This window comes from Chelonia mydas, chromosome 2 (genome assembly GCF_015237465.2).
Source record: "Chelonia mydas isolate rCheMyd1 chromosome 2, rCheMyd1.pri.v2, whole genome shotgun sequence".
Taxonomy (NCBI): Eukaryota; Metazoa; Chordata; order Testudines; family Cheloniidae; genus Chelonia; species Chelonia mydas.
The window spans coordinates 58,533,421-58,558,852 of NC_057850.1; the positions used below are offsets into that span (position 1 = coordinate 58,533,421).

Genomic DNA, 25,432 nt, shown 5'->3' on the forward strand with positions numbered 1-25,432 from the left:
TACCTACCAATACAAGTTTAATTCTTCCCCTGGAGGAGTTTAATAATCCTATGTGAAAATACATTAGGGAAATTTGAACAGAAGCCTATTAAAAATGCAGGAAGAATTACTAGATTTTTACATAGAATTTACCACTTGGTATAATCCAAAAAAGGAAATTGATAGAATATTGTTCTAATGGAGAGACAGAGAATGCAGGAATCTATTTCAGTGGCTTCTAGTCTTTCACCCATTGTTGTGACTGGCAACACTCCCATTATTTCAATATGGGCAGGAACTAATCACATCTCAGTTGGTTTCTGGTGCAATGGACACATTTGAAGGATTTTAAAGTGGATTTGCTTTAGCAGCAGCAAAGTAACAGACACACATTGTTAGAGGGCCTATTTGAGTTGCATAGTTGAAGGAGTGCACCATTTAAGCAAAAGCCTTTGCTGATGTCCCACATACTCTCTACAGCTTATTCCTTAACACTAGAGCTGGATGTGCTACTTCTTAGTTGTGCCCAGAGTTCTGAGGCTCTTTGCTGCCATCTATCCTTAGTATCGGAAGTCTGGTCTGTACCTGCTGTGGGTCAGCTCCCCAACTTCCCCCACAGATAACACATGTACTCTCCTCTAGGCCTCACAGTCACTCAACAGGTTAGTGATTAGCATATCTCAATCCTCAAGCCCTCCAAGTGTCTCCCTGGAGTATCCAGCCCCTGGGCTGCTGGACACTTGCAGCATTCAGAGATTCGCTGCCTCCAAAGAAACAGCGCATAGGGTTACCACTTCCACCTCAGATCCACTTAATTCACAGCACTTTGATATGTTTATTGTGAAATCAAAGATATGTCTATTTAACAAAGCATGGGTACTAAAGTAGCAGCAAGTAGAATTATTGGAAACAAATAATTACGTATGAAATAAAACCATAACACACATTCCAGGGCCTAGACTTAATTAACTAGAGACTCACATGCCTTACAGAATGCTGCTCAACCAAAATCCTTGCAGCGCTTTACAGCCAGGTTGTGTGACCCTTGTTTACAGCCAGGTTGACTGTGACTGTTTCATGAGACAGATATGCTGTCAGCTTGCCTTCTAGGTGAAGCATCCATTATGTTTGCCTCCCAAGATATACGAATCTCAACACCTTGATTATCATGCGCATTATAAAGAGGGGTTTCAAAAGGGGGATGGGCTGTTGCCAGCAGGAGAGTGAATTTGTATGTGTGTGGGGGGGGGGAAGGGTGAGAAAACCTGGATTTGTGCTGGAAATGGCTCTACTTGAGGATCACTTTAGATAAGCTGTTGCCAGCGGGGGAGTGAGGTGGGAGGAAGTTTTGTTTCATGGTCTCTGTGTGTATATAATGTCTTCTGCAGTTTCCACGATATGCTATGCATCCGATGAAGTGAGCTGTAGCTCACGAAAGCTCATGCTCAAATAAACTGGTTAGTCGCTAAGGTGCCACAAGTACTCCTTTTCTTTTTACGAATACAGACTAACACGGCTGTTACTCTGAAACCTGCTGTTCATTTCATCTTGTAGATTTCCTTTATTGCAGATTTCATAATCTCTCATTCTGCAACTGCCTTAATATGCAAATAGGTATACAGTGTGGGGCATACAATATCGAAATGGCCAGACAGGGAGACAGACATCTCTTACCTCCTGACTGAAAGAAACATTTCTGAGGTATGTCACCTCCTGGTGACCTGCCTTAACTTCAAGACCTTAAAAAGATAATTTTCAATACAAATACATAACACCTTAAATATTATCCATACATATATTTTGCAATGATTATGATGACCAGTGGGCTACTGGCTCTCAATGGAGATCCAACATGCCATCCTTCAGTACAGATATCCAACCCAGCAGATCCCTGTAAAACTCTATGCATTTCATGCCCTCTGCCAATTGGGTCACACGGGGCACAATTTTTTAAGACAAAACTTTTTGTGTTGGTGGAAAGTACAGATTCAGTGACACTGAAACACTTCCTGAATTCAGCTCAGCCAAACCCAGCCAACCAACCAACCAAACCAACTAACCAACCAAACAAACAAACAAAAACCAAAACCAAAAAAACATCCTGATAAAGGCAGAATGTTTCATTCTGACATTTTTTTCAATGAAACATTTCAATCTTTCAGGTTGAAATAACTTTTTGTTTTGAAATTTCCCTCAATTAGAAAAGTTCAAAAACATGAAAACCAGTCAAAATTAAAATGAAATTCTTTCCAATCTTTCAATTCACCAAAAATTCAGGTAAAAATCATTTACAGTTGACCCAAATTACTAAAAAAAATTTTTTTGCACCTCCCTCAAAAATCCATTATTTGCACAGTTCTACTTATTACTAGTAATCTCTCACCCACTGACAGCCTGCCTATCTCTGAGGGCACAATGGAAGATCAAATGAAATGCAACTTTAAGTGACACTTGTGCCAGATTTCAGATTTCATTACCAGAATAGCAAAGAAAAACATGAAGTTAACTTATTTTAAAATATTACATAGGACTTATTAAACTCCATCTTAAATACTTAGATGTTAGTTAAATGAGATGTGACTGTGTGCTTTCCATGTGTAATCAGATCGTGTCCAAAAAATCAAAATCAAGGATAACTGATTTGGTGTTATTAGGAATAAAAAAATCCACCCTGCTGCAAGTATTCCTCTTACATGATTTTTCAAACTGGCAGGATACAAACCTCATTTTTTCAAAAAGGATTATCATTTCACTGTCATGTCTAAGAAGGTGGAAATCTCAGAATGTTCCAACATTAGAAGAATGGAATTTGGCATGGCCTTATATGAACATTCATTATACAAAATAAGTGTCAGAAGACAATGTTTAATTCGTTATGGTCTGAATTAATTTGCGTATAAAGGAAAGAGTGGATATACACCATAGAGAGATCTTGGCTGTGATTTGATCACAAGAGTTTTAGCTTCAGCCTCTCAATAATCCTAAACTGCCTTAGGAAACAGCAGATGTGAAATCACAGCTGAGGTTGATGCTGATGTCTTTCCCCAAAGGCTTATGTATTCATATGCCCCAGGCAAGCCTATTAGCTGTTTTCAATAAATAGCACTAGGAAGGTGTTTTAAATTTCGTAAGATCTCTGTTCAATCACCCAGGTAGATAATGTGTTCTGGAAACAACAAAGTAGTGTCACTAAAGGGAATAGGAGTTCCAAGTTGCTCTGAAGGACCCCATACTTATTAAACCCGGAACTGTGAACACATAGGCATTGGATTACACACATCAGTAGAGACAGAATGACTTTGGGAGGCATGGAGAGATTTTGAATTACTATACTTCTCAGCCCACAGGGAGAATTTTTGGCAAGTTTTTGGAATTTATCCACAAATTCCTCATGTGCTGCTTAGATACAGTTGTGGTGATTGAAATAGGTAGGTCTGAATGGCCCTTTTTATTTTTCCTCATATTAGGTTTCCAGTGCCTGCGCCAGGACTTCTGCTAGCAGCAACATGCAAGGCCTCCAGAGCACTAGCCCTTGCTGGCAGTGACTGACAGGTTGCATAGCCTGTAAAAATGCCTCCTGGATTTGTCACATATTATAACAATCTATAACCCACTAATAACCCTCCCTTCCTTCCCTTCCTCCTGGTGAATGGAGGGGGGTTAATGAGCCACTTCACCTTGAATGGTCCCTTGAAATACGTGTAAACTACTTATGCTAAACAATCTGTTCCACCTTGTGACCATCTGAGTTTTCCAGACCTGAAGAGCAGCTCTCGAAAACTTGTCTCTCTCACCAACAGAAGCTGATCCAATAAAAGATATTACCTCAGCCATCTTGTCTCTCTTCAGCAACTTTGATGGACATTGGAGAGTGAAATCCTGGCTCCGCTGAAGTCAACAGCAAAACTCTCAATGACTTCAGCGGACCCAGGATTTCACCCTGGTACTTTTGGGTAGCAACCCAAACTCAATTTTATGGAGGGCTGCATCATTTTGTGTCATAACGAGAGGAAGAGATTCAGGACCGGAGAAGAAATGTCTCCAAAAGGAAATCATGTCCCCAAGTAGCCCATAGATTGCCAAGCAAAAGTGCACACATGTGCGTGCAGTGTATGGAACGAGGTAGGGAATATCCCTGCTGCTCCATCTTTACCAGGATGGGGGGTCTGGATTGATGTAAAAACATCAATGGGTCAGGGGGTTTCTTTGCTGGAAAGTCTGAAAGTCCCATTGCAATTGCCTGCACTTTGGTGGATTAAATAAATAAGAAACTACACAACATTTAACTAACAAAGCTGTGCCAAGTCTTCACCATATTCATTTGCTTATATGTTGTGTGTCCACCCCCTTCCCTTCATGTTTGTATCTTTAGACTAGAAGCCCTTCAGGACAGGGACTATCTCTTTTCTATGTCTGTACAGCACCCAGCACAATGGGTTCCCAGTCAGCATTTGGGGCCTTTAGACACTATCATTATAGAAATATTTACTACCATTCCTACAACATTTCAATAATTGTGGAGCATTGGCAGGGTGACAAATCTGCCTGTAGGGAACAGCTGAATAGGGAGCCCTACCTGGGATGTCTCTTTTCTGACCAGCTGCTGCTGTTGCTGCTCTGGATGGAATAGGATGGGAGGCCCAGACGCAGTTCCTGCCTGGTGGGAATCCTCACTTCACCAAGTAGAGGAGGGTGATCTCTAGGAGAGCAGGACTCCTCTAGGTTTAACCCTTGCAGATGAAACAATGCACCCGTTTCAGCCACGAATCATAGAAAATCAGGGGCAGAGCACACATTCTGCTCAAGCAGCAATTCTATCAGGCACTATACCACTGAGCAGGGTCTATTCTCTCATTGCCCCCAGGTAACTCTCAGCAATGCTATAGCATGAAGGGGAGACTAACGCCAACGGTTGGCATCAGCAGCTTTCTGTGTTCAAGCTCTTGCTTTAAAGTCACAACCAGGGAATTGAGATGATTGTTTTCATGATCTCATTCCTCATTACCCAATGTAACACTCAGAAAGCACAGCACCGTTTATCTCTCCATAAAACAAGGAGATGTTTGTAGACAGTGTCTCAAATAATGAAAACCTGGTGCTGCAGCAGAATTGCTCTGGAAAGGCTTGAAGAATGCACCTGAACATTTACAGTGCTAGGAAAACATTGTTAACCCTTCAAATTTTCTCGCAGTACAGCCAAATGAAAGCATGAGGTTACATAACTAAAGCTCCAGGGCTCCCAAAAAGCTAAACACAGACCAGGTGTATTTCATATTAGTTTATATCATCTTTGTATGTTAAAATATAACTAGAGATGCATGTGCTCTGCACAGATTGAACCTAAATTCCAGTGCAGCAACTGGGAAAAGATGTCATTTTTTATTTGATACTGCATGTTAGAAGTTGTCAGATTGGGGAGCTGGAAGTTTATTTTTGCCACTATTCACATGATAACATGTTTTATGCTTTTTTAAGCAGAAAAGTCAGATTAAGTTAGCTAAACTCAGTTTTCCATGGTAAATGACAAATCAGCAAACTAGTATGTTTTAAAATCTACACTGTAGCTAGTTTGAGTTTTGCCTCAAATGATCAGAAAATATAACATAGAAATTGAAGTTATCGGGGCCAGATATTTTATAACTCAAGTCTATAATTAAGCTATAATGAGGTTTCTTCCTTCTATCAGCAACTGGGTAGTGAAAGTGATTCTACGTTTAAAGGTTTCTTTCTTTGTCAGGCATGAATTTAGCAATAACACCTCTCCCCCCACTAAATGATTTAACATCGTTGCCGAATCTGTTGCCTATTTAAAGTTTATTTGAGGCATAATCCTTGATTAATGTACTCTAGAAATTGAGTCATTTCTGACTAGGTGGGCCAGTCAAATGCTTACCCGTTCTTACTGCCTTCAATTATCTAGATGAATTATTTGATTTTTTTAAATGTTTTGTATGTATTTCATGACAAGAGATTTGCACAGGGGAAATTTCCACAAAATAAACACATTTCAGAAAGAAATCATTCTCACTCAAAGTTCTGCAAAGAACTTTCTTTCCCATTTCTCTTCCACACACACCTAAAATCCTTAAAGATGGAGACTTGGGGGAATAAGAAGTTACTTAAAAAAAATGCTGCCAGATGATGTTAACTACTCAAAGTGAGGCAACACAGAAGGAGTTTATCGCTACTTTAACACTATTGAAGTTAATAGGGACACATGAAGGATGTTTTAATGATGATTCAGATAGTTCATCAATGGCAAGAAGCTGTTGAAGAAAAAATGCAGCTAAGTAAAAACACATGCTGTAAGTGTCTCAAAATAAAGAGACTTTGATTGTAACAGGTGTTTGGAAAGAAAGACAGCTGCTTGCTGAACAGATTATGGCATTTTCACAGATTTAGACTTTCATTGTGTCTATATAATTTTTCTATACAAGTCCCTTATTATCATAGAATCGTAGAATATCAGGGTTGGAAGGGACCTCAGGAGGTCATCTAGTCCAACCCCCTGCTCAAAGCAGGACCAATCCCCAACTTAATCATCCCAGCCAGGGCTTTGTCAAGCCTGACCTTAAAAATATCGAAGGGAGGAGATTCCACCACCTCCCTAGGTAACGCATTCCAGTGCTTCACCACCCTGCTAGTGAAAAAGTTTTTCCTAATATCCAACCTAAACCTCCCCCAACCTAAACCTCCCACTGCAACTTGAGACCATTACTCCTAGTTCTGTCGTCTGCTACCAGTGAAAACAGTCTAGATCCATCCTCTTTGGAACCCCCTTTCAGATAGTTGAACGCAGCAATCAAATCCCCCCTCATTCTTCTCTTCTGCAGACTAAATAACCCCAGTTCCCTCAGCCTCTCCTCATAAGTCATGTGTTCCAGTCCCCTAATCATTTGTGTTGCCCTCCGCTGGACACTTTCCAATTTTTCCACATTCTTCTTGTAGTGTGGAGCCCAAAACTGGACACAGTACTCCAGATGAGGCCTCACCAATGTTGAATAGAGGGGAACGATCACGTCCCTCGATCTGCTGGTAATGCCCCTACTTATACAACCCAAAATGCCATTGGCCTTCTTCCTCTGCACTTGTCATTGTTGAACCTCATCAGATTTCTTTTGGCCCAATCCTCTAATTTGTCTAGGGCCCTCTGTATCCTAGCCCTACCCTCCAGCATATCTACCTCTCCTCCCAGTTTAGTGTCATCTGAAAACTTGCTGAGGGTGCAGTCCACACCATCCTCCAGATCATTAATGAAGATATTGAACAAAACCGGCCCCAGGACTGACCCTTGGGGCACTCCGCTTGATACCGGCTGCCAACTAGACATGGAGCCATAGATCACTACCCATGGAGCCCGATGATCTATCCAGCTTTCTATCCACCTTATAGTCCATTCATCCAGCCCATACTTCTTTAATTTGCTGGCAAGAATACTGTGGGAGACCATGTCAAAAGCTTTGCTAAAGTCCAGGAATAACACGTCCACTGCTTTCCCCTCATCCACAGAACCAGTTATCTCATCATAGAAGGCAATTAGATTAGTCAGGCATGACTTGCCCTTCATGAATCCATACTGGCTGTTCCTGATCACTTTCCTCTCCTCTAAGTGCTTCAGAATTGATTCCTTGAGGACCTGCTCCATGATTTTTCCAGGGACTGAGGTGAGGCTGACTGGCCTGTAGTTCCCCGGATTCTCCTTCTTCCCTTTTTTAAAGATGGGCAGTACATTAGCCTTTTTCCAGTCGTCCAGGAACTTCCCCGATTGCCATGAGTTTTCAAAGCTAATGGCCAATGGCTCTGCAATCACATCTGCCAACTCCTTTAGCGTTCTCGGATGCAGCGCATCCGGTCCCATGGACTTGTGCTCATCCAGCTTTTCTAAATAGTCCCAAACCACTTCTTTCTCCACAGAGGGCTGGTCACCTCCTCCCCATGCTGTGCTGCTCAGTGCAGCAGTCTGGGAGCTGACCTTGTTCGTGAAGACACAGGCAAAAAAAGCATTGAGTACATTAGCTTTTCCACATCCTCTGTCACTAGGTTGCCTCCCTCATTCAGTAAGGAGCCCACACTTTCCTTGACGTTCTTCTTGGTGCTAACATGCCTGAAAAATTGTTACTCTTAACATCTCTTGCTAGCTGCAACTCCAAGTGTGATTTGGCCTTCCTGATTTCACTCCTGCATGCCTGAGCAATATTTTTATACTCTTCCCTGGTCATTTGTCCAATCTTCCACTTCTTATAAGCTCCTTTTTTGTGTTTAAGATCAGCAAGGATTTCACTGTTAAGCCAAGCTGGTTGCCTGCCATATTTACTATTCTTTCTACACATCGGGATGGTTTGTCCCTGTAACCTCAATAATGATTCTTTGAAATACAGCCAGCTTTCCTGGACTCCTTTCCCCCTCATGTTATTCTCCCAGGGGATCCTGCCCATCAGCTCCTTAAGGGAGTCAAAGTCTGCTTTTCTGAAGTCCAGCATCCATATTCTGCTGCTCTCCTTTCTTCCTTGTGTCAGGATCTTGAACTCGACCATCTCATGGTCACTGCCTCCCAGGTTCCCATCCACTTTTGCTTCCCCTACTAATTCTTCCCGGTTTGTGAGCAGCAGGTCAAGAAGAGCTCTGCCCCTACTTGGTTCCTCCAGCACTTGCACCAGGAAATTGTCCCCTACACTTTCCAAAAACTTCCTGGATTGTCTGTGCACCACTGTATTGCTCTTCCAGCAGATATCAGGGTGATTGAAGTCTCCCATGAGAACCAGGGCGTGCGATCTAGTAGCTTCCGCGAGTTGCCGGAAGAAAGCCTCGTCCACCTCATCCCCCTGGTATGGTGGTCTATAGCAGACTCCCACCACAACATCACCTTTGTTGCTCACACTTCTAAACTTAATCCAGAGACTCTCAGGTTTTTCTGCAGTTTCATACTGGAGCTCTGAGCAGTCAAACTGCTCTCTTACATACAGTGCAACTCCCCCACCTTTTCTGCCCTGCCTGTCCTTCCTGAACAATTTATATCCATCCATGACAGTACTCCAGTCATGTGAGTTATCCCACCAAGTCTCTGTTATTCCAATCACATCATAATTCCTTGACTGTCCAAGGCTTTCAGTTCTCTCTGCTTGTTTCCCAGGCTTGCATTTGTGTATAGGCACTTAAGATAACTCGCTCATCGTTCCGCTTTCTCAGTATGAGGCAGGGGCCCTCCCCTCTTGTGCTCTCCTGCTTGTGCTTCCTCCCGGTATCCCACTTTCCCACTTACCTCAGGGCTTTGGTCTCCTTCCCCTGGGGAACCTAGTTTAAAGCCCTCCTCACTAGGTTGGCCAGCCTGCTCGCGAAGATGCTCTTCCCTCTCTTCGTTAGGTGGAACCTGTCTCTGCCTAGCACTCCTCCTTCTTGGAACACCATCCCATGGTCAAAGAATCCAAAGCCTTTTCTCTGACACCACCTGCGTAGCCATTTGTTGACTTCCACGATTCAACGGTCTCTACCCAGGCCTTTTCCTTCCACAGGGAGGATGGACGAAAACACCACTTGTGCCGCAAACTCCTTTATCCTTCTTCCCAGAGCCACGTAGCCTGCAGTGATCTGCTCAAGCTCATTCTTGGCAGTATCACTGGTGCCCAAGTGGAGAAGTAGGAAGCAGTATCAATCTGAGGGCTTGATGAGTCTCGGCAGTCTCTCTGTCACATCATGAATCCTAGCTCCTGGCAAGCAGCAGAGTTCTTGGTTTTCCCGCTCGGGGCGGCAGATAGATGACTCAGTCCCCTTGAGGAGGGAGTCCCCGACCACCACCACCCGCCTCCTTCTCTTGGGAGAGGTGGTCATGGAATCCCCATCCCTAGGACAGTGCATCTCATGCCTTCCAATCGGCAGAGTCTCCTTCTGCTCCCTTCCCTCTGATGTATCATCTAGTCCACTCTCCGCATTAGTACTTCCGAAGAGAACATGAAAATGGTTGCTTACCTGTATCTGCATTGCTGGTACATGGATGCTCCCCTTTCTTCTTCTGGAGGTCACGTGCTGCCAAATTTCTTCACCGTCCTCCTGTCCCCGCTGCGCAGCCTGCTCTGAATCTTCAGAATGTTGTGCCCGTAGAAGCATATCCTGATGTCTGTCCAGGAAATCTTCAGTTTCTCTTATGCAACACAGGGTTGATACTTGTTTCTCCAGATCTTGAACCTTCTCTTCCAATATGGAGACCAGCTTGCACTTTGTACAGACCAAGTCACTTCTGTCCTGTGGAAGAAAGACAAACATGGCACATCCTGTGCAGGTAACAACAGCTGAACGCTCACCATCCATATTACCTTCCTTCTACGAGCTTCCTCAGGTGTTGTAGTAACTACCCAGAGAAGCCTGCAAGATGAAAGCCTCAGTGGGCTCTCCCCAGGCGAACTCCCGGGCAAACTCCCTCTGTTTGCCGCTCAGCTGGTTCGCAGCTGCCTTTTTATAACAGTCAGGCCCACTCAAGGCTCACTTGGAACAAAGCACTCCCAATTCACACTTTTCAAACAGTGAAGCACATGGTCAAACTGACAAACTGTCCCTGCAACAGACACTCAGATACTCACCAACACAGCACCCGTAATGCAGCACTCAGCGTACCTCCTCTCAGACAGATCCCAGGCAAACTCCCTCTGTTACCCTTTCCTCTGTTCGCCGCTCAGCTGGTTCACAGCTGACTGGCTTTTTATAACCGTCAGGCCCAAAATATAGTGGTATTTTTCTTGCTAGCAAATATTACTGATATTATGTACACCTGCTGCATTAAAAAGGCTAATAAATCCAGCTTTTCATAGCATTTTGCTATGAGAATGATATTCCTACTTAGCAGAGTTCTTTTTCCACTGGGAGAAGAAGCTTAGGCTTCTGCTTTGGCTGATAAGCTATCTATGAAAAAAGTGTTCCTAGTCCATTCTGTATATTGTTCGGAAGAGGCACATTCATCATGCAGCACTTTGAGTGCTGGCTTTGGGTGTTTGGTTGTAGAAATAAAAAAGCACCTTAACACTGTAACAAACCAGCGAGGGTAGTGGCAGCAAAAAGCAGAACTTGCACAAGTGAGTCTCCGTTCGGTTTAGGCAGCGTTTATTCCATAAACAACTGGCAAATGGAAACTGCTTCCTGAAGCCAAAAGGCCAAACAGAAAATGAATAAGCCTTCCCACAGCTTGTAACACACACACCTTCTGTGTAGCCTTCCCAGCTGCTGTTTATACATATGGACCTAGGTGCTTGTTGTCTACTAAGCGTCTCTTGATTCCTCCAGGCAGCTCTAATGACTCATTAAGCCTTGCTGCCAGCTTATTTGGGGCCAGAATACCAAGCGGCAGTGATTGCTTGAGCGCCTGGTTTATGGGCAAGGTTTGGAGATCTTGCTTGCCGCATACAGTACAGAGAGCCTTGCCAACACCAAACAGTCAACAATTATGAGATTGGGTTAAAAATCACGAGACACTTTTTTTTTTTTTTAAAGATAAGGCTCTGTTTATTTGCCTTCTGGTTTTTGAAACTTTAGGGTCAGTCAGATCATGATTTCAGATCATTATTTCACTAGGAGGGTGGTGAAGCACTGGAATGTGTTACCTAGGGAGGTGATGGAATCTCCAGCTTTAGAGATTTTTAAGGCCCAGCTTGACAAAGCCCTGGCTGGGATGATTTAGTTGGGGTTGGTCCTGCTTTGAGCAGGGGGTTGCACTAGATGACCTCCTGAGGTCTCTTCCAACCCTAATCTTCTATAGTTCTATGATTCAAACTGTTCTAGAAACTGCCTTTAAAAAAATGAAACCTGAAATTTTCACATCACCACATGATTGCAGGACTCTAGGCTTCAAAAAAACACCAAGTATTGTGAGAGCTGGCATTGCTGCAGAGTCCAGCCATCCTGCTACATTCTCTAGGAAGTGTGTCCTTCCCTTGATATACTGATTGAATTCCCATAGCTTTACTGGGAGTTAAATATTTGTACTGAGGGTGAAATTTACCTCAGTGCCTAAGACCTGGGCAAGTTCTGTGCACCACCAAGATGCATAAGCCTTGCCTTTCCTTTCTGCACCCAGGAGACTTCCTCCCTGGAAGCATAAATTACCCCCATCCCACCCATTTTAACAACCCACCCAAATATGTCATTCAAGTTCTCACAAAAGTAAGCACTTCTAGAACCAACAGACTGCCAAAGAGGCTGGCTGGATTCTAATTTCTCTCATGCAACAATCCACAACGTTACCAGGCAGGTTCTGAATAAGGAGGGTGAAATCCTGTCATCATCCTCCCACCACCTCCTAAAAATAACCAAATCCTTGTTCGGTTTTGACTTGTGTAATGGGAAAACAGGATATGCACAAAGAATAAATATGGAATGGGGTTATCCCAGACTGTAGGCACATACACACACAAGTGCCGGCTTCCTCCGGGCCCCAGGGGTGCCCAACCCTCCCCACTCCACCCCCACCCCACCCCTTCGCCCAAGCCCCCACCCTTGCCCCACCTCTTCCCGCCCAGTTCTGCCCCCTACCCCCAGTGCTCCCTGTCGCTGCTGCTCCCAGCCCAGCACCACCTGCACACCGTAGAACAGCTGATTGCAGCGGGTGGAAGGCTCTGGAAGCAAGGGGGAGGAGTTGATTGGCGGAGTTGCTTGTAGACGGGAGGTGCTGGCCAGGAGCGGAGGAGGCGGGGAGCTGGCTGCCAGTGGATGCTAAACATACACTAATTTTTTCCCACGTGTGCTCCAGCCCTGGAGCACCCACAGAGTTGGCACTTACACACACACACACACACACACACACACACACACACACACACCCCTTCAAGCATATTTCAAATGTGCACTATGTAACCAAGTTTTCTTCATGAACTAGGGCTAAGTATAAAGGTCCCAATCCTGCAATGAGCGCCAGCGGGGTAGATTCCATTGGGCCATCAGTCTACCTGTGAATAGCTCAGTGCAAGACTAGGGCCAGAGGTATTATGGTTCATAAAGCAAAATATCTATGAGTCAGGAACATTTTCTAGCATGCTCGTCCATGTAGTCTGGTGTAAACTGTTACCTGCCAGTATTCAGTGTGTTTGAGTGAGGGAAAAAATCCAACCAATAGACCCACATTGTTTGAGTGTTCAGGAGAGGGAATTCATTTTTATTTCTTAAACAATTGGATGGTGGTTACAGTCTGTTTTTGTAACAGTTGCAAGCAGTTTCATTATACGGTTATGTCTTTTAAGATACAAAAACAATTGAATGTAACTGAAGACAAAAGAAAACAAGCTGCAAATATGCTTATCAACAGCTAAATGAGATCTGTAAATGTAGTCATCATCACATCCCTTAATTTGATATCTGTGCGCAGACATGTCTTAAAATTCCAAACAAGCAGCTTACACCAATTAACTTGTTTAAAACAGATAATTTGTTTCAGTAATTTATATGGGTAAATAAAATTCATTGTCTACATGAAATTCCCTTAGTGCTTTATTTTTAGCATGCATGTTTCATTCCTCATGTGTGTATTCTATTTTAACAGAGTCTGTGTTTATTTTTTTAAGAACAAAGTAGATAAACTCAGTACAAAGCTACGTGACACAGGCAACACCTGATTCTGCTACACCTCCCTTCTTTACCCCCTTCTCTTTCTCCCCCACCTACCCATCTTTGCAGGTGACTATGGTGAGCAACTAGCTCTCTGAGAGACTTGAACAGTACATACATATTGGTAGATGAGGGTGAATGCTTTAATGTTTATTAATCTAAAAATGAGAAAAGATTACAAAAATATAAGGAGTAGAAAACCTTAGACAAGTTAAAATACATAAATCTTTAAGCAAAGTTTGTTTTGATCAGGCAAAGTTTAATATATCAAATGTCACTCCAAAATAACAGGGGTATAAACTAAACAAAATACATTATACCAACTATGTATTCAAAAGTGACAGTAAACCTTCTTTACCTAAGGACACTGTGCCATAGTTGGTAATCTGATTCGGTGCATTACAGCATCCACACAGAGTAATTCCATTTAAGTATTGTTGATATTATAAAAATAACTATTTAAAATTATTATATGTAAACTAAAACAGATCTTCAGGTGTAGGTTTGATAATTATGATTTTGTTTTAATTAAATTCTTCAACATTCCCACTGATTTCACAAACCTGTGAAAATAAACACAAAACAAGAAAGTAGTGCTGAAAGCATTATATACAAAAATAGAATGAGAAATCTCAATCCTTTACTGTGTTTGCTACATTGTGCAGGATTCCCCTATTTCCACACACAATACTCTGACCTAAAATGGAATGATGTGCCACTCCATGGAGACCAAATAATGTCTCTGATGAATTCAGCATCTCTTCTAATCACTAAAATATCCATCAGCAGATGACAATTTCCATGATTTTATTCATTATTTGAAAGCATTTAACAATATTTTAATGTTATTGATGAATCGTGAGAAACGTGCAGTGTAGGAAGACTGAGATGAGTTGCTTAATTGTGATTAATCAGATAAATCATACCGCACTGTTTCTGTTCCTGACTGAATGAGCAAACATCAAGCAGTTCCAGAGTGACTACCTACCAGTTCGAATTTAAAATTCAGTTTCCACAAATACTCACACGTCCATGCAACTTTGATATTTGTTTTCTGCAAACATTGCTGGTAACGAAAGAATCACAGAGATGCTCACAGAAAGCAAAGATATGAGCATTCCTGCAAGTGGATCTGCTTGTGAAGATCCAGTGGCAGGATCCATCCCATAAAAGGGACATGAAGACATCCAAACCAAATTCACTTGCAGACTTGAGTGAATATCCCTGAAGAGTTGTTTTTTTTTTTTACCAGCCTTCTCCCAACTCTACTAAGCACAACAAGAACTAGCAAATTACACTGATTTCATATTTATCCAATCCTTCTGAGCACGCACAAATACACTGCTCATCTGTTGGACCCAAGGAAGTGCCACATGAACAAACTACTTTAGTTGGAGATAACCAACCTCATATACTTGGAACAAGATGTTTATGTTTCTTTTTCCCAAGGAGTAGATCTGGATTTTACATATGACTCTATCCAGCTTTGTACATGAGTATTCAACAGAACGCATCTAACAGAAATAATACCTATGAAATACTAGCTAAGTCCTCACCGCACATTAACCTTATATTTATTTCATTAATTTCTTTCATCCTTGCCTTAAGTTTAACTCAGCGGTTCTCACACTTCATTGCACCGTGACTCCCTTCTGACAACAAAAATTACTACAGGACCCACCCCCCTGCATCTGCCATGTGGGCTGAAGCCAAAGCCCAAGGCCTGCTGTCCCAGGGCTGGTGTTAAATTTGCTGGGGACTGGGGCTAAAGCCACAACCCAAACCCTGCTTCACGGGCTCTGAAGCTGAAGCCCTCGAGCTTTGGCTTTGGCCCCTGGCGGCAGGGCTCAGGCTTCGGCTTCAGCCCTGGGCCCGAGCGAGTCTAACACTGGCCCTGCCAACCCCATTAAAAGAAGGGTCTTTGGGGTCGCAACCCACAGTTTGAGAACCGCTGGAAACTGTTTTTCTTAGAAGCACCCATCAGACTCAACCTTAAAAAAATGTAGCCAGATTCCATGACACTACTAAAATCTTTGCTAGGTTTGTTTCCAGAAATATCTAGTACATTGGTGGCACTGATTATTATTATGATTACCAAGAATCTTTGGCCCGGTCTTGACAAACATAAAAGGTGAGGTTTTTAATCATGCTAATGCAATCAAGACTGCTTAACTAGATTCAAAAGCCCCTTTAACACTCACTAAGATGCAAGCTAACATGGTTGGAATGTGCATTAGCTATGTTGTAGCTGAGGCTCCCCACAAACAACTGCGCAAACACCTTTTTTGCTTGCTAAGACAGGACTTTTGTGTTTGAACTGAAATGTTTTCATGTCTTGCAATGGCAGGGTGAAGGATGAGGGAAATGAAGTAGTGACCAAAAGCTCCACTGAGTTTTTTCCAGTCACTTATTTCTACGATTTTACTGCATCATATCTATCTATTTATCTACCTACCTACCTACCTGATATACCATGCCCAGCTCTGGTCACCCTTCCTCAAAGAAGATAGGACACTTACAGAAGGGGTCCAGAGACAGATGATGGAAGTTATTAGAGGTATGGAAACACTTCTACATGAGGAGAGATTAAAAGATTGGGATTGTACAGTTTTAGGAGATGACAATGAAGGTGTCATGATAGATATATGTAAAATAATTAGTGGCATAAAGAACGTAAGCTGGGCACTCCTATATACTCTCATAATACAAGAACAAGACAACATTCAATTTTTTTGGTAACACAATGCATACTTAACCTCTGAAACTTGCTGCCACAAAATATCACTGAGGTCAAGATTTAAGAAGGATTTGAAACATGATTACACATTTATATGAATGAATTTATATGAATGTTACTGGACAAAAAGATATAAGGGATAAAATACTTCATGTTTCAGTGCATAAACCTACCTACCACTAGTAGTCAAGGGTTATGGAATAACCTGTCCACAAGGCCAATTTCTTCTTAATTGTCCATTCTGTGTATTCTTACACCTTCCTCTGAAGCATCAGGCACTAGCCACTCTCAGAGATAGGATACTGTATAAGATGGATCAGCATGGCAATTCCTACAGTACTATGCTTGAAAAACTGTCAAATGCCCAACAGAGAGTGATCCATTCCTTGGCTGCCATCAGGTCACTCAGGCAGGAAACAGCTTTGAAAAGGTACTTGACTAAAGCTACTGAAAAGTTAATTTGTGCAGTCAGTCTGATTTTCTAATATAAGGGAGGGTGACATTCATTTAATGCTTGTATGGATAGCACTTAGTGGGCCTAATTCTCCATTGACTAGTGGCAGGACACCAGAATAAAAATTATGAGTAACTGAAGTCAGTGAAGTTAGCATAAGATCAGAATCAGGTGCTCTATTTGGAATGCAATATGCAAAACATTAACTGATTCTCACGATTTTACTATGCGATAGGCTTGTCTACCTGTCTCTGCACTGTGAATTGCAGCACACACTTAAGTGTCGCACTGTAACTTTCCCATGTAGATCCTGCTAGCCCAGACTAAAAGGTGCCTAGTTTGCGTTAACATAGCCCTATTTGAAACAGAACTACGTTAACATGAACTACATACTTTTTAATTTGTGCTAAAGAGTAGTCAGGGCGCACTTTGATGCAAACTACAATTCACCCTCCCGCTAAATAGACAAGCCCAAAGCAATTTACTCCTGGGCCATAAAGAGAGCTGATTTCATAGATCAGGGATCACAACTCAACAGAGCTAACTCAAGAATTTTCCCACTAACAGATTCCTCAGCCACAATTATTTTATATAAACGTAACCCCTCCCAGCTCACAGAGACACTTTTGTCTCCCTAAACGTAAGCCTTTCCCACTTTGTGCGGCAGGGAGTTACTGCAGTTTTGAGTCAGAATAACTGCCAGTCCTGTAAAATGTATTACACAGATGTTGGAGGGGATTTAAAGTTTTAAGAGTGTAGCATACTAAGGGCTGCAGAAAGAAATCAGCTCTTTTTTCATGAACTCTTCACCTCCTGGTCACTTCTGTACTTTGGGATCACAAAGTATTTTAAATTTTTCCTGGTTTCTGTGGAAATCTGACCCTTCTGCTGAAACAATCAGCCAGCTGTGAAACCAAGCTATAGTCCAGACCTGCCAATATGCAGTGCAGATGGGTATGCATACATGGTTTGATGCTCCCCTGCCATCCACCTTATTGAGTCTTTTATACTGAAGAAAAGTGGGTGTAGGATGTTACCATTCTGACTTGTTAGCATTTCATATCTACTTTGCACTCGCTCTGTACAGGTGTCAATAGATACACAAGGTGCAGGGCAAAAGAGAATGAGGTTCATGGTCTCTTGAACTGAGCCCTTGGAGATCATAACTGAAGGAAAGCTAAGAATATGTGACGAAAACTGTATTAGGCTACAAAATATCATCTCTGCCTGTTGTGACGGTGCTCTGCTACTATAGTGATGGTTGTCATATAAGAACCAAGAAAGCTAGACAGATAGGGCTCAACCTTAACTCTGCACTGATCCCTTTGCACTGCTCCTGTAATGCAAAGGAGCTAGAAAGCTGCCAGCTCTTCCCAGCTGGGAATACCCTCTGCAGCCTCCAGCCCTCACATAAAGGATTTACTGAAGAGACAAGGTGGGTGAGGTAATGTCTTTTTTTGGACCAACTTCTGCTGGGGACAGAGACAAGCTTGTCTCTCTCATCAACCGAAATTGGTCCAATAAAAGATAATACCTCACCCTTACGCCTCTGATATCCTGAGACTAACATGGCTACAACAACACTGCATACAGGGTTTACTGAAGGCATTCCTGGGGTGGCAATATGGCCAGTGCATCACCGTAATCTTCACAGGGACGCACTGGCCATATTGCCACCCCAGGAATGCCTTCAGTAAACCCTGTATGCAGTGTTGTTATAGCCATGTTAGTCTCAGGATACTCTCTGTTGTTGTAGCCATGTTAGTCTCTGAGGCCACAGGGCCACACCATCTGGGCATTAGTTAGAGTAGCCAAGTTCGCTAAGGCCTTAATTCAGCAAAGCACTTAATGTGCTTAAAGTAGGTACTTAAAGTTAAGAGTTAAGTACACGTCTACTCAAAAATCATTTCACCATATGACTAACCTTAAGTGTGTGCGTTGGTGAATCTAGGCCTATACATGGCATCCCCTTGATTTAGTCAAAATGTGAAGGAGAGTTGGTTGCATTTTTGTGGAAAGTTTAATCTTTTAGTCACATTGGCTACCTTTTTTAACTGACTATTGGTGACTAAGTCTAAATAAGTCAGTAAAAACATTACTTTAATTCTGTTAAATTCTTTAGTTAAAAAAATTATACCTACTTTAATTTCCTCAAAAGCTTTGCTTTTAGATGAATTAACATTTTAGACAAATCATTTAACAATAAACACGTTGTTGAAATAACTTACATTTAAGTAACTCAAACCAGATAGTTCTTTACATACAACTCAGAGTTGTTTTATCATTTTTGGGACATTTTTATTATAATTTATATAGCTCACTTTATTTTATATTTGTGCTTTTCTTCTGACACAAACCTTTTTAGTAGTGCAGTTTTCAAACAACCGAGATAAATAATAATTCATTCTTATCTTTTCAACTTAGCTGTACATGTTCTTTCTTCTGGTTAATAAATGAAGTAAAATGTTGTAGACTACAGGAAATCATGACTGGCCAACAAATCTTTCCTAAAAGCCTAGAATCCCATTTGCAATGTTTATTTGAACATAAAGGGAAACCTTTTAAGTCTAAACTAGAAATCAAACATTTATATCTATGTTATGGTATTTCTTGGCAGTTAATATAATGGATATTCACATAGTTTCAATGAGGATGAATTCATTTTGCACTTTGAAATCTACAAAATTATGTAACTGTGACAGGAACCTGGAGTAATGAGGGATCTTTTTATGCATAGGATTTTATGGATATCTTCACTATCATCTTTTTAACTGATAAGTTTCATTTATTGCTTTCCCAGTTCTGTTTAATATAACTTCTAAAAATGTTTGTATTCATTCATTCGTTTTGGTTTCCCCAAAAAAAGAACTTTTAATATCCCATTTCATATTTCAAAGATTATGAAAGTTTTCTGGCACTGATAACAATAGGATGAGCTCTGCAACCATAGAACCACCAGCCCCAGTCCTGCAAGCACATAAGCATATGCTTTAGTGTTTTCAGTACAATAATTCGTCAGGAAACAGTTCGGCAATTTTCAGCTCGAAAAATTATGCTCCTCCAACAAGTGACGCTATGCAATGTCTACCTAACTGGTGTTGGTTTTACAATTCACTTGACTGTGTCCATTAGAACTCTGATAAGAAGAAGCTTTAGAAAAAAATTGAGTCAGCAAAAATCTTTGACTCTTATGAGATCACTCTGTCATGGTCTCATTCCACATATGACTGTCAAGCAATGACTGGGGAAGCAGCTGGCAGAATTGGGCCCTTTGCTTTGTTTTGTCGATGGTGATGACTGTTTCCCAAATTTTGTAACCACTTTTTCTCCAAAATCAAGCTAGAAAAAGAATAGTCTAGCCATATAAAGATGTGGAAATTATCTATATCAGATCCTTTTTATAAAAGCATTTAACCTGTGAATAAGTACACCAAAATGAGATTCTCTCGAACAAAAACTGAACTTCTTGTATTTGTAAACTTAGGCTGGGACTTGCTGGGTCTTCTGCTCAGGGCAGAACCAAGAGAGAAGTGGTGAGAGAAGGCCTCATCCTATGTCCGCTGAAGTCAACTGTAAAGCTTCTATTGACTTCAGTGGTGCAGAATCAAGATCAATATGAGTAAAAATGTGGGGAAAAATTCCAACTCTTCTATCCCTCAATTCAGGCTGAGGTCTATAGCAGGGCTTAGACTGCAAATTCTTTTAGCCAAGTGCCTTCTTTCCATTGTGCACAGGGAACTTGAGCCATCCCTGCCTTTACCACAACACAAATAATAATGAACCAAACTTGCAGTATTTACTTTAATGTGTGTGTGCTATATGAACCAAGCAGCGCAGGGTCTGTTTTCAGGGGCAAGCACTGAATGAACTTCTGCAGCTTCACTAAGAGGTTCAGTTTGTTCCATTAAGGGATTTTTAGCTACTGTGTGATGCTATATCCTGGTCTTGCTACCCTCTGAAGGGGAAAGTTGCTTCTTGCCAGCCCCAGAGACCCTAAGGCATTGGAAGCTTTTTTCTTATCACCTCTCCTCCTGAGAAGGGAAGTGGCCACCATGCACTCTCTGAAGTTTCAGGGGAAAGGAAAACAAGACACCAGGCATCTGAAGACAGGAATGGTAAGGGGTGGAGGGGCTCTATGGTGGCATCTGAAGAGAAAAATGCATCGGCCCATGGCTGCTGATTTTTTGGTATACCTAGGGTGCCATTTGAAATGAAAAGAGAATCTCAAGTCTTTGATGTTGTGCAAGTTCAAGGTTCTATGCAAATGTAGCACACAGACCCAGTGCAATCACCAGGAGTTCAGAGTACACAGAAAACCAAGGGAGAATAAACCCAGTAGCTGTAAGAGCTTTAATTGCTATAGAGGTCATGACACTTTCTTCTTAACCCACACTAGGGTAAAGGTTAGGTAAAGATTAGGGTAAAGATTTGGCTTCTTCTTTTGGGGGAGGAGGGCAGGTTAATTTTGTTGTTTAGTTATATTTTTAATATGGAGAGTTGAGTTAGACTCAAAGTCTGACACTATAATGGCAACTACTACACTCACATGATATATCTATTAACTGTGGCCACAACCCATGAATAGATGATATTTACCCTGAAAGAAAAAAAAAACATTGTTTTAGGTACCAAGAAACAATGTTGGTGACTATTTTTCTTTCCTCCACTGCTATAACATTTCTCTTTTTCTCCATTACCTTTTCTTTTAATAAATAAAGAGTTCCACAAGTCTCTATCCTGGCATTTAATGTCAAAGAAAACTCATTTGCACTTTGCCCTAACTTATTTGAACTGTTAATAAAAGGATTTATTTCCAATTGTTTTGGGTTCTTCCTGTACTATTTTACAAACTATGGGTAACATTTTCAAAAGCACCTAAGTGACTTAGGCACTTAACTCAAACTTCCAAAAGTCCCCTTGGAACCTAAGACCCATTGACTTTCAATAATACTTCAGCTTGTAACCACCTAAGTAATTTTTGAAAATGGGACTTAAGGGGAGATTTTCAAAGGCATGAATGTCAGTTAGGCACCTATTTCCCACTAAAAATTGATGGAAATTAGGCACTAAATTGCTAATTGTGCCTGTGAAAGTCTTCTTTTAGACTCATAAGCAATGTAGGCGACTCTGTAAATGTTACCCAGTGTAACGCTCATTAGAATATAAAATAAAAGAACACAAGGTGACTGAGATCATTTGTCTCCTAACTTTTCGCATTGTTAGAGGAATTTTCCCACTACCCAAGACTAGTTTTACACCTGGCTTTACAGCTATTATCTCAAAGAAGCCAAAGAATGTGGAAAATATTATCCTTATATAATTTATTAAAAGCTGAGTCAAAGAACAGGTGTTACTATTGTAAAGATTAATTCAGCAGCTTTTCTGTTCAGACCCATAAATTATGAGCTTTCAGGCCCCTCAACACTAAATCACATATACAGTGTCCACACAGACGTAAGTGTCATTTATTAACTTAACTCTAGGATGAAAAATGAAATTGAATCTATCCATACTTTGCCAGCTGCACTACCTGCAGTGAGCATTGAAAACTGGTATCAGTAGGTATGCCAGGCCTCTCATTGGCTCTTCACTTTACAGCCATTTCAGCAGCTGGGTGCTGGCAGGTCCTATTTTCTAGCAGTTAAAGTTCTGAACCGTGAGCTTGGCTACAACACTAACATTCCACCTCCAGATGGCTGCTATTACCACATAATTATTTTTTTAAAAACAGATTTTTAACCGACCTGCCATTCTCAGATGTCACATACCGTGCAACATTGCTTAGATCAAACATTTTTTGTTCTCCCTTCTCTACCTAGTTAGTACAAAGAATGACCTAACTTAAACAGTGCAATAGGTAATTATGCAAGATAATATGTAGGCATAAAATCAAAATGAGAGCATGTTACAGCCTAAATCCCTTTCATAAAGGAAACTATTATTTACAATTATATATTTTTTCTTCTCCGCTCTCTGTGTCACAAGTTCTAGCTAAAACTAATTGTGTTGATAAGTGCCAAAGAGGTGTCAAAGATTTTGCAATAGATATACAGTGGGCTGAATTTAATTACCAACTGATCCGGCATTACTTGTGAACCCAAAGTGAAATTAACTCTTGCACAGAGGGCAAGCACAGGGTCCTCTTAGAACCCGGTGGGTGTACCTACGCAGCACTGATAAGGTGCTTCCCAGAACAGGTAAACAGACGTGCTAGCTCTGCTCAAGCTAGCGTGCTAAAAGTAGCAGTTTGCAGTGGCACAGGAGGGGGCTCAGGCTAGCTGCCTGAGAACATATCCAGGGAATTGGGTAGGATTGTACTCAGGACACTAGCCCAAACCTCCACACATGCTGCTGTGGCCACACTGCTACTTTTAGAGTGCTAGCTTGAGCACAGTTCATGCATTTCTATCTACTTGCTCTGGGAAGCATCCTCCTAGCTGATGTGTAGACATACCCTTAGTTGTGAGTATCTGGGCCTTTACACTGGCGTGCTTTTCAGACACAGAACACCTACTAAATAAGTGAGAATTTCACGTTCACAAAAGGTTGACAAATTGAACCTATAGGTTATGCACTAACATAGAGGTAAAACAGCCAAAAGTGTAACAATGAGAGGGAAGGGGTACTGTGGCGGGGTGGTAACCCGCTCCTGCCCTGTGGGGCTTAAAAGCCAGCCCTGGGGGAGAGAGCCAGGGCTGAGGGCAAGAAAGGCTAGGGTGATTGGGGAAATGGCCACAGCGGGGCCATGCCCCAGTCAGGCTGCAGCTGGGCCTATAAAGGGGCTGCTAGGCTGAAGCTTAGCCAGAGAGTCTCTCTCCGTGTTCAGAGAGGGAAGGGCCTGGCTGCAGGGAGCTGAGGAAATACCTAGATTGGAGCAGGGCTGAGGGGTAAAGGTCTTGGGAGCAGGGGAGCTCTGGCCTGGAAACCCCCAGGCTGTGAGGCCTAGATTAGGGCCAATTAGGTACTGGGATTGCAAGGGGGCAGCCCACGGGTAGACAGAGGCAGCAGGTCCAAACTCCCCTCGCCTGTGATGAGTGGCTGATACATTGCAGTCTGCCCCGGGGAGTGGGACTAAGTGATGACTGGCAGTAGCCAAGACTGAGATGAGGTGGGGGTAATGAGTGGGGGTTCCCTGGGGAGGGGAGACCCTCAGGGATTGTTGGGGTTTACTGCCAGGGGGCAGCACCCCAGTGGGAGGAGGCACCGGGTTCTGGGAGGGACTGGGGCTGGTGGTAAGGTGGATCACCAGATGGCAGAGGGTGCTCCAGAGGTTGATGAGCTAATTCCCAAGGACAACCAGCAGAAGGCGCCACTGGGTGAGTCCCAACCAAGTCACAGATACATATTTTTTTACTTTGGGAATCTCAGTGTGTAAATTGTAACATGAAAGTCAAACCACAGGCTAACTGTGAACTTGCAGAGTCAGTGTGAACAGATGTAATTCTTCAATTTTTCAAGTGACATTTTGAAAAATGTATTCTGTTTATCAGACAGTATCTTCATTAATTATACATCACTCTCCAGTGACTATTCCTGTAGAAACCTGGCATTTCTTACTGTAATGCTGTTTGTTCAAACAGTTCTAGTTCCATGTACAAAGTGCTCTAAGCACCTGATTAAACAGCCTGTTTTTTTTTTATAACCATAAAGCCAAAAATAGATTAGGAAATAGCATACATTTTCAGCCTGACAGATCACAAGCTGCTGTGCTTAAAATAAATTCAAATTGCAGAACATTTAACATTTCCAACAAGATTATTTATAGGTATTGTATAACCAGATATGATCTGGTTAAAGTTTCAATGGATGGAGATTCATAGTGTGTATATTTGTCTTTACTTGTTCTCTCATTTAGGTCATAATCCTGTTGACCGTTACTCACATGATTGGATCAACAGCCTTCAAAGAGACTATGCTCCTATAAGAACATAAGAATGGCCATACTGGGTCAGATGAAAGGTCCATCTAGCCCAGTATCCTGTCTTCCGACAGTGGCCAATGCCAGGTGCTTCAGAGGGAATGAACAGAACAGGTAATCATCAAGTGATCCATCCCCTGTTGCCCATTCCCATCTTCTGGCAAAATATACTACTATAAGGGCTACTCAAGAACTTGCAGGATCTTGACTATAGGATTTCTTTACACAAACATTCCTACATGTGCAATCCTCCAACCCTCACTCAGGTGAGTAATCATTTTGTGAATAGCCCCACTGGAGTAAAGATTACTTCTGTGAATAACGGGTGCAGGATTTGGCCCTATGAAAGTGAGAGGGGGAGGAGACAGTATTTTTTACATATATTCTCTCAGGCATCATCAGCTCCCAACAAACATACTCACATTTATCTTGATCTGCTTCTACACCTTCACCCTCTGCGTCGCTTGGCAATATCCATGGTTGGTGGGCAAGCTGAAATTGATGTAAGAATTCATCCTGTCATAAACAGGATATATTTTAGATAAATTACACAGAAGGATTGGCTTTGAATACTGATAGAAGCAAGTACTTCAATCTCAGTTAATTGGCCAGATGAAAGCCTCAATAAAATCCAGCACTCCCTCATCAAAATAACCCACAATTTAAATGCCTTTCAGATAAGGCAACGAAAGGCTTTCTGAAGATTTTGGGCTCATTTTATTTCTCCTGTTAATCTGAGAAAAGATTATTTTTTGAATTAATA

General features: G+C 41.9%; 1 protein-coding gene across 4 annotated transcripts in view; it reads right to left on the reverse strand.

Annotated features, from left to right (window-relative positions):
- Window positions 1-25,432, reverse strand: part of C2H8orf34 (chromosome 2 C8orf34 homolog) — a 352,576-nt gene that overhangs the window by 105,828 nt on the left and 221,316 nt on the right. The window contains exons 13-14 of one of the 4 annotated variants that reach the window (XM_037892467.2): window positions 25,092-25,161; window positions 13,095-14,123 (exon numbers count right to left, since the gene is read on the reverse strand). In XM_037892467.2, coding sequence (XP_037748395.1) covers window positions 14,116-14,123; window positions 25,092-25,161 — 78 coding nt within the window. In that variant the 3' untranslated portion in view covers window positions 13,095-14,115. Of the gene's footprint in view, window positions 1-13,094; window positions 14,124-25,091; window positions 25,186-25,432 lie in introns of those variants that run through there. The other 3 variants (XM_037892466.2, XM_043539523.1, XM_043539522.1) reach the window with 3 other exon arrangements.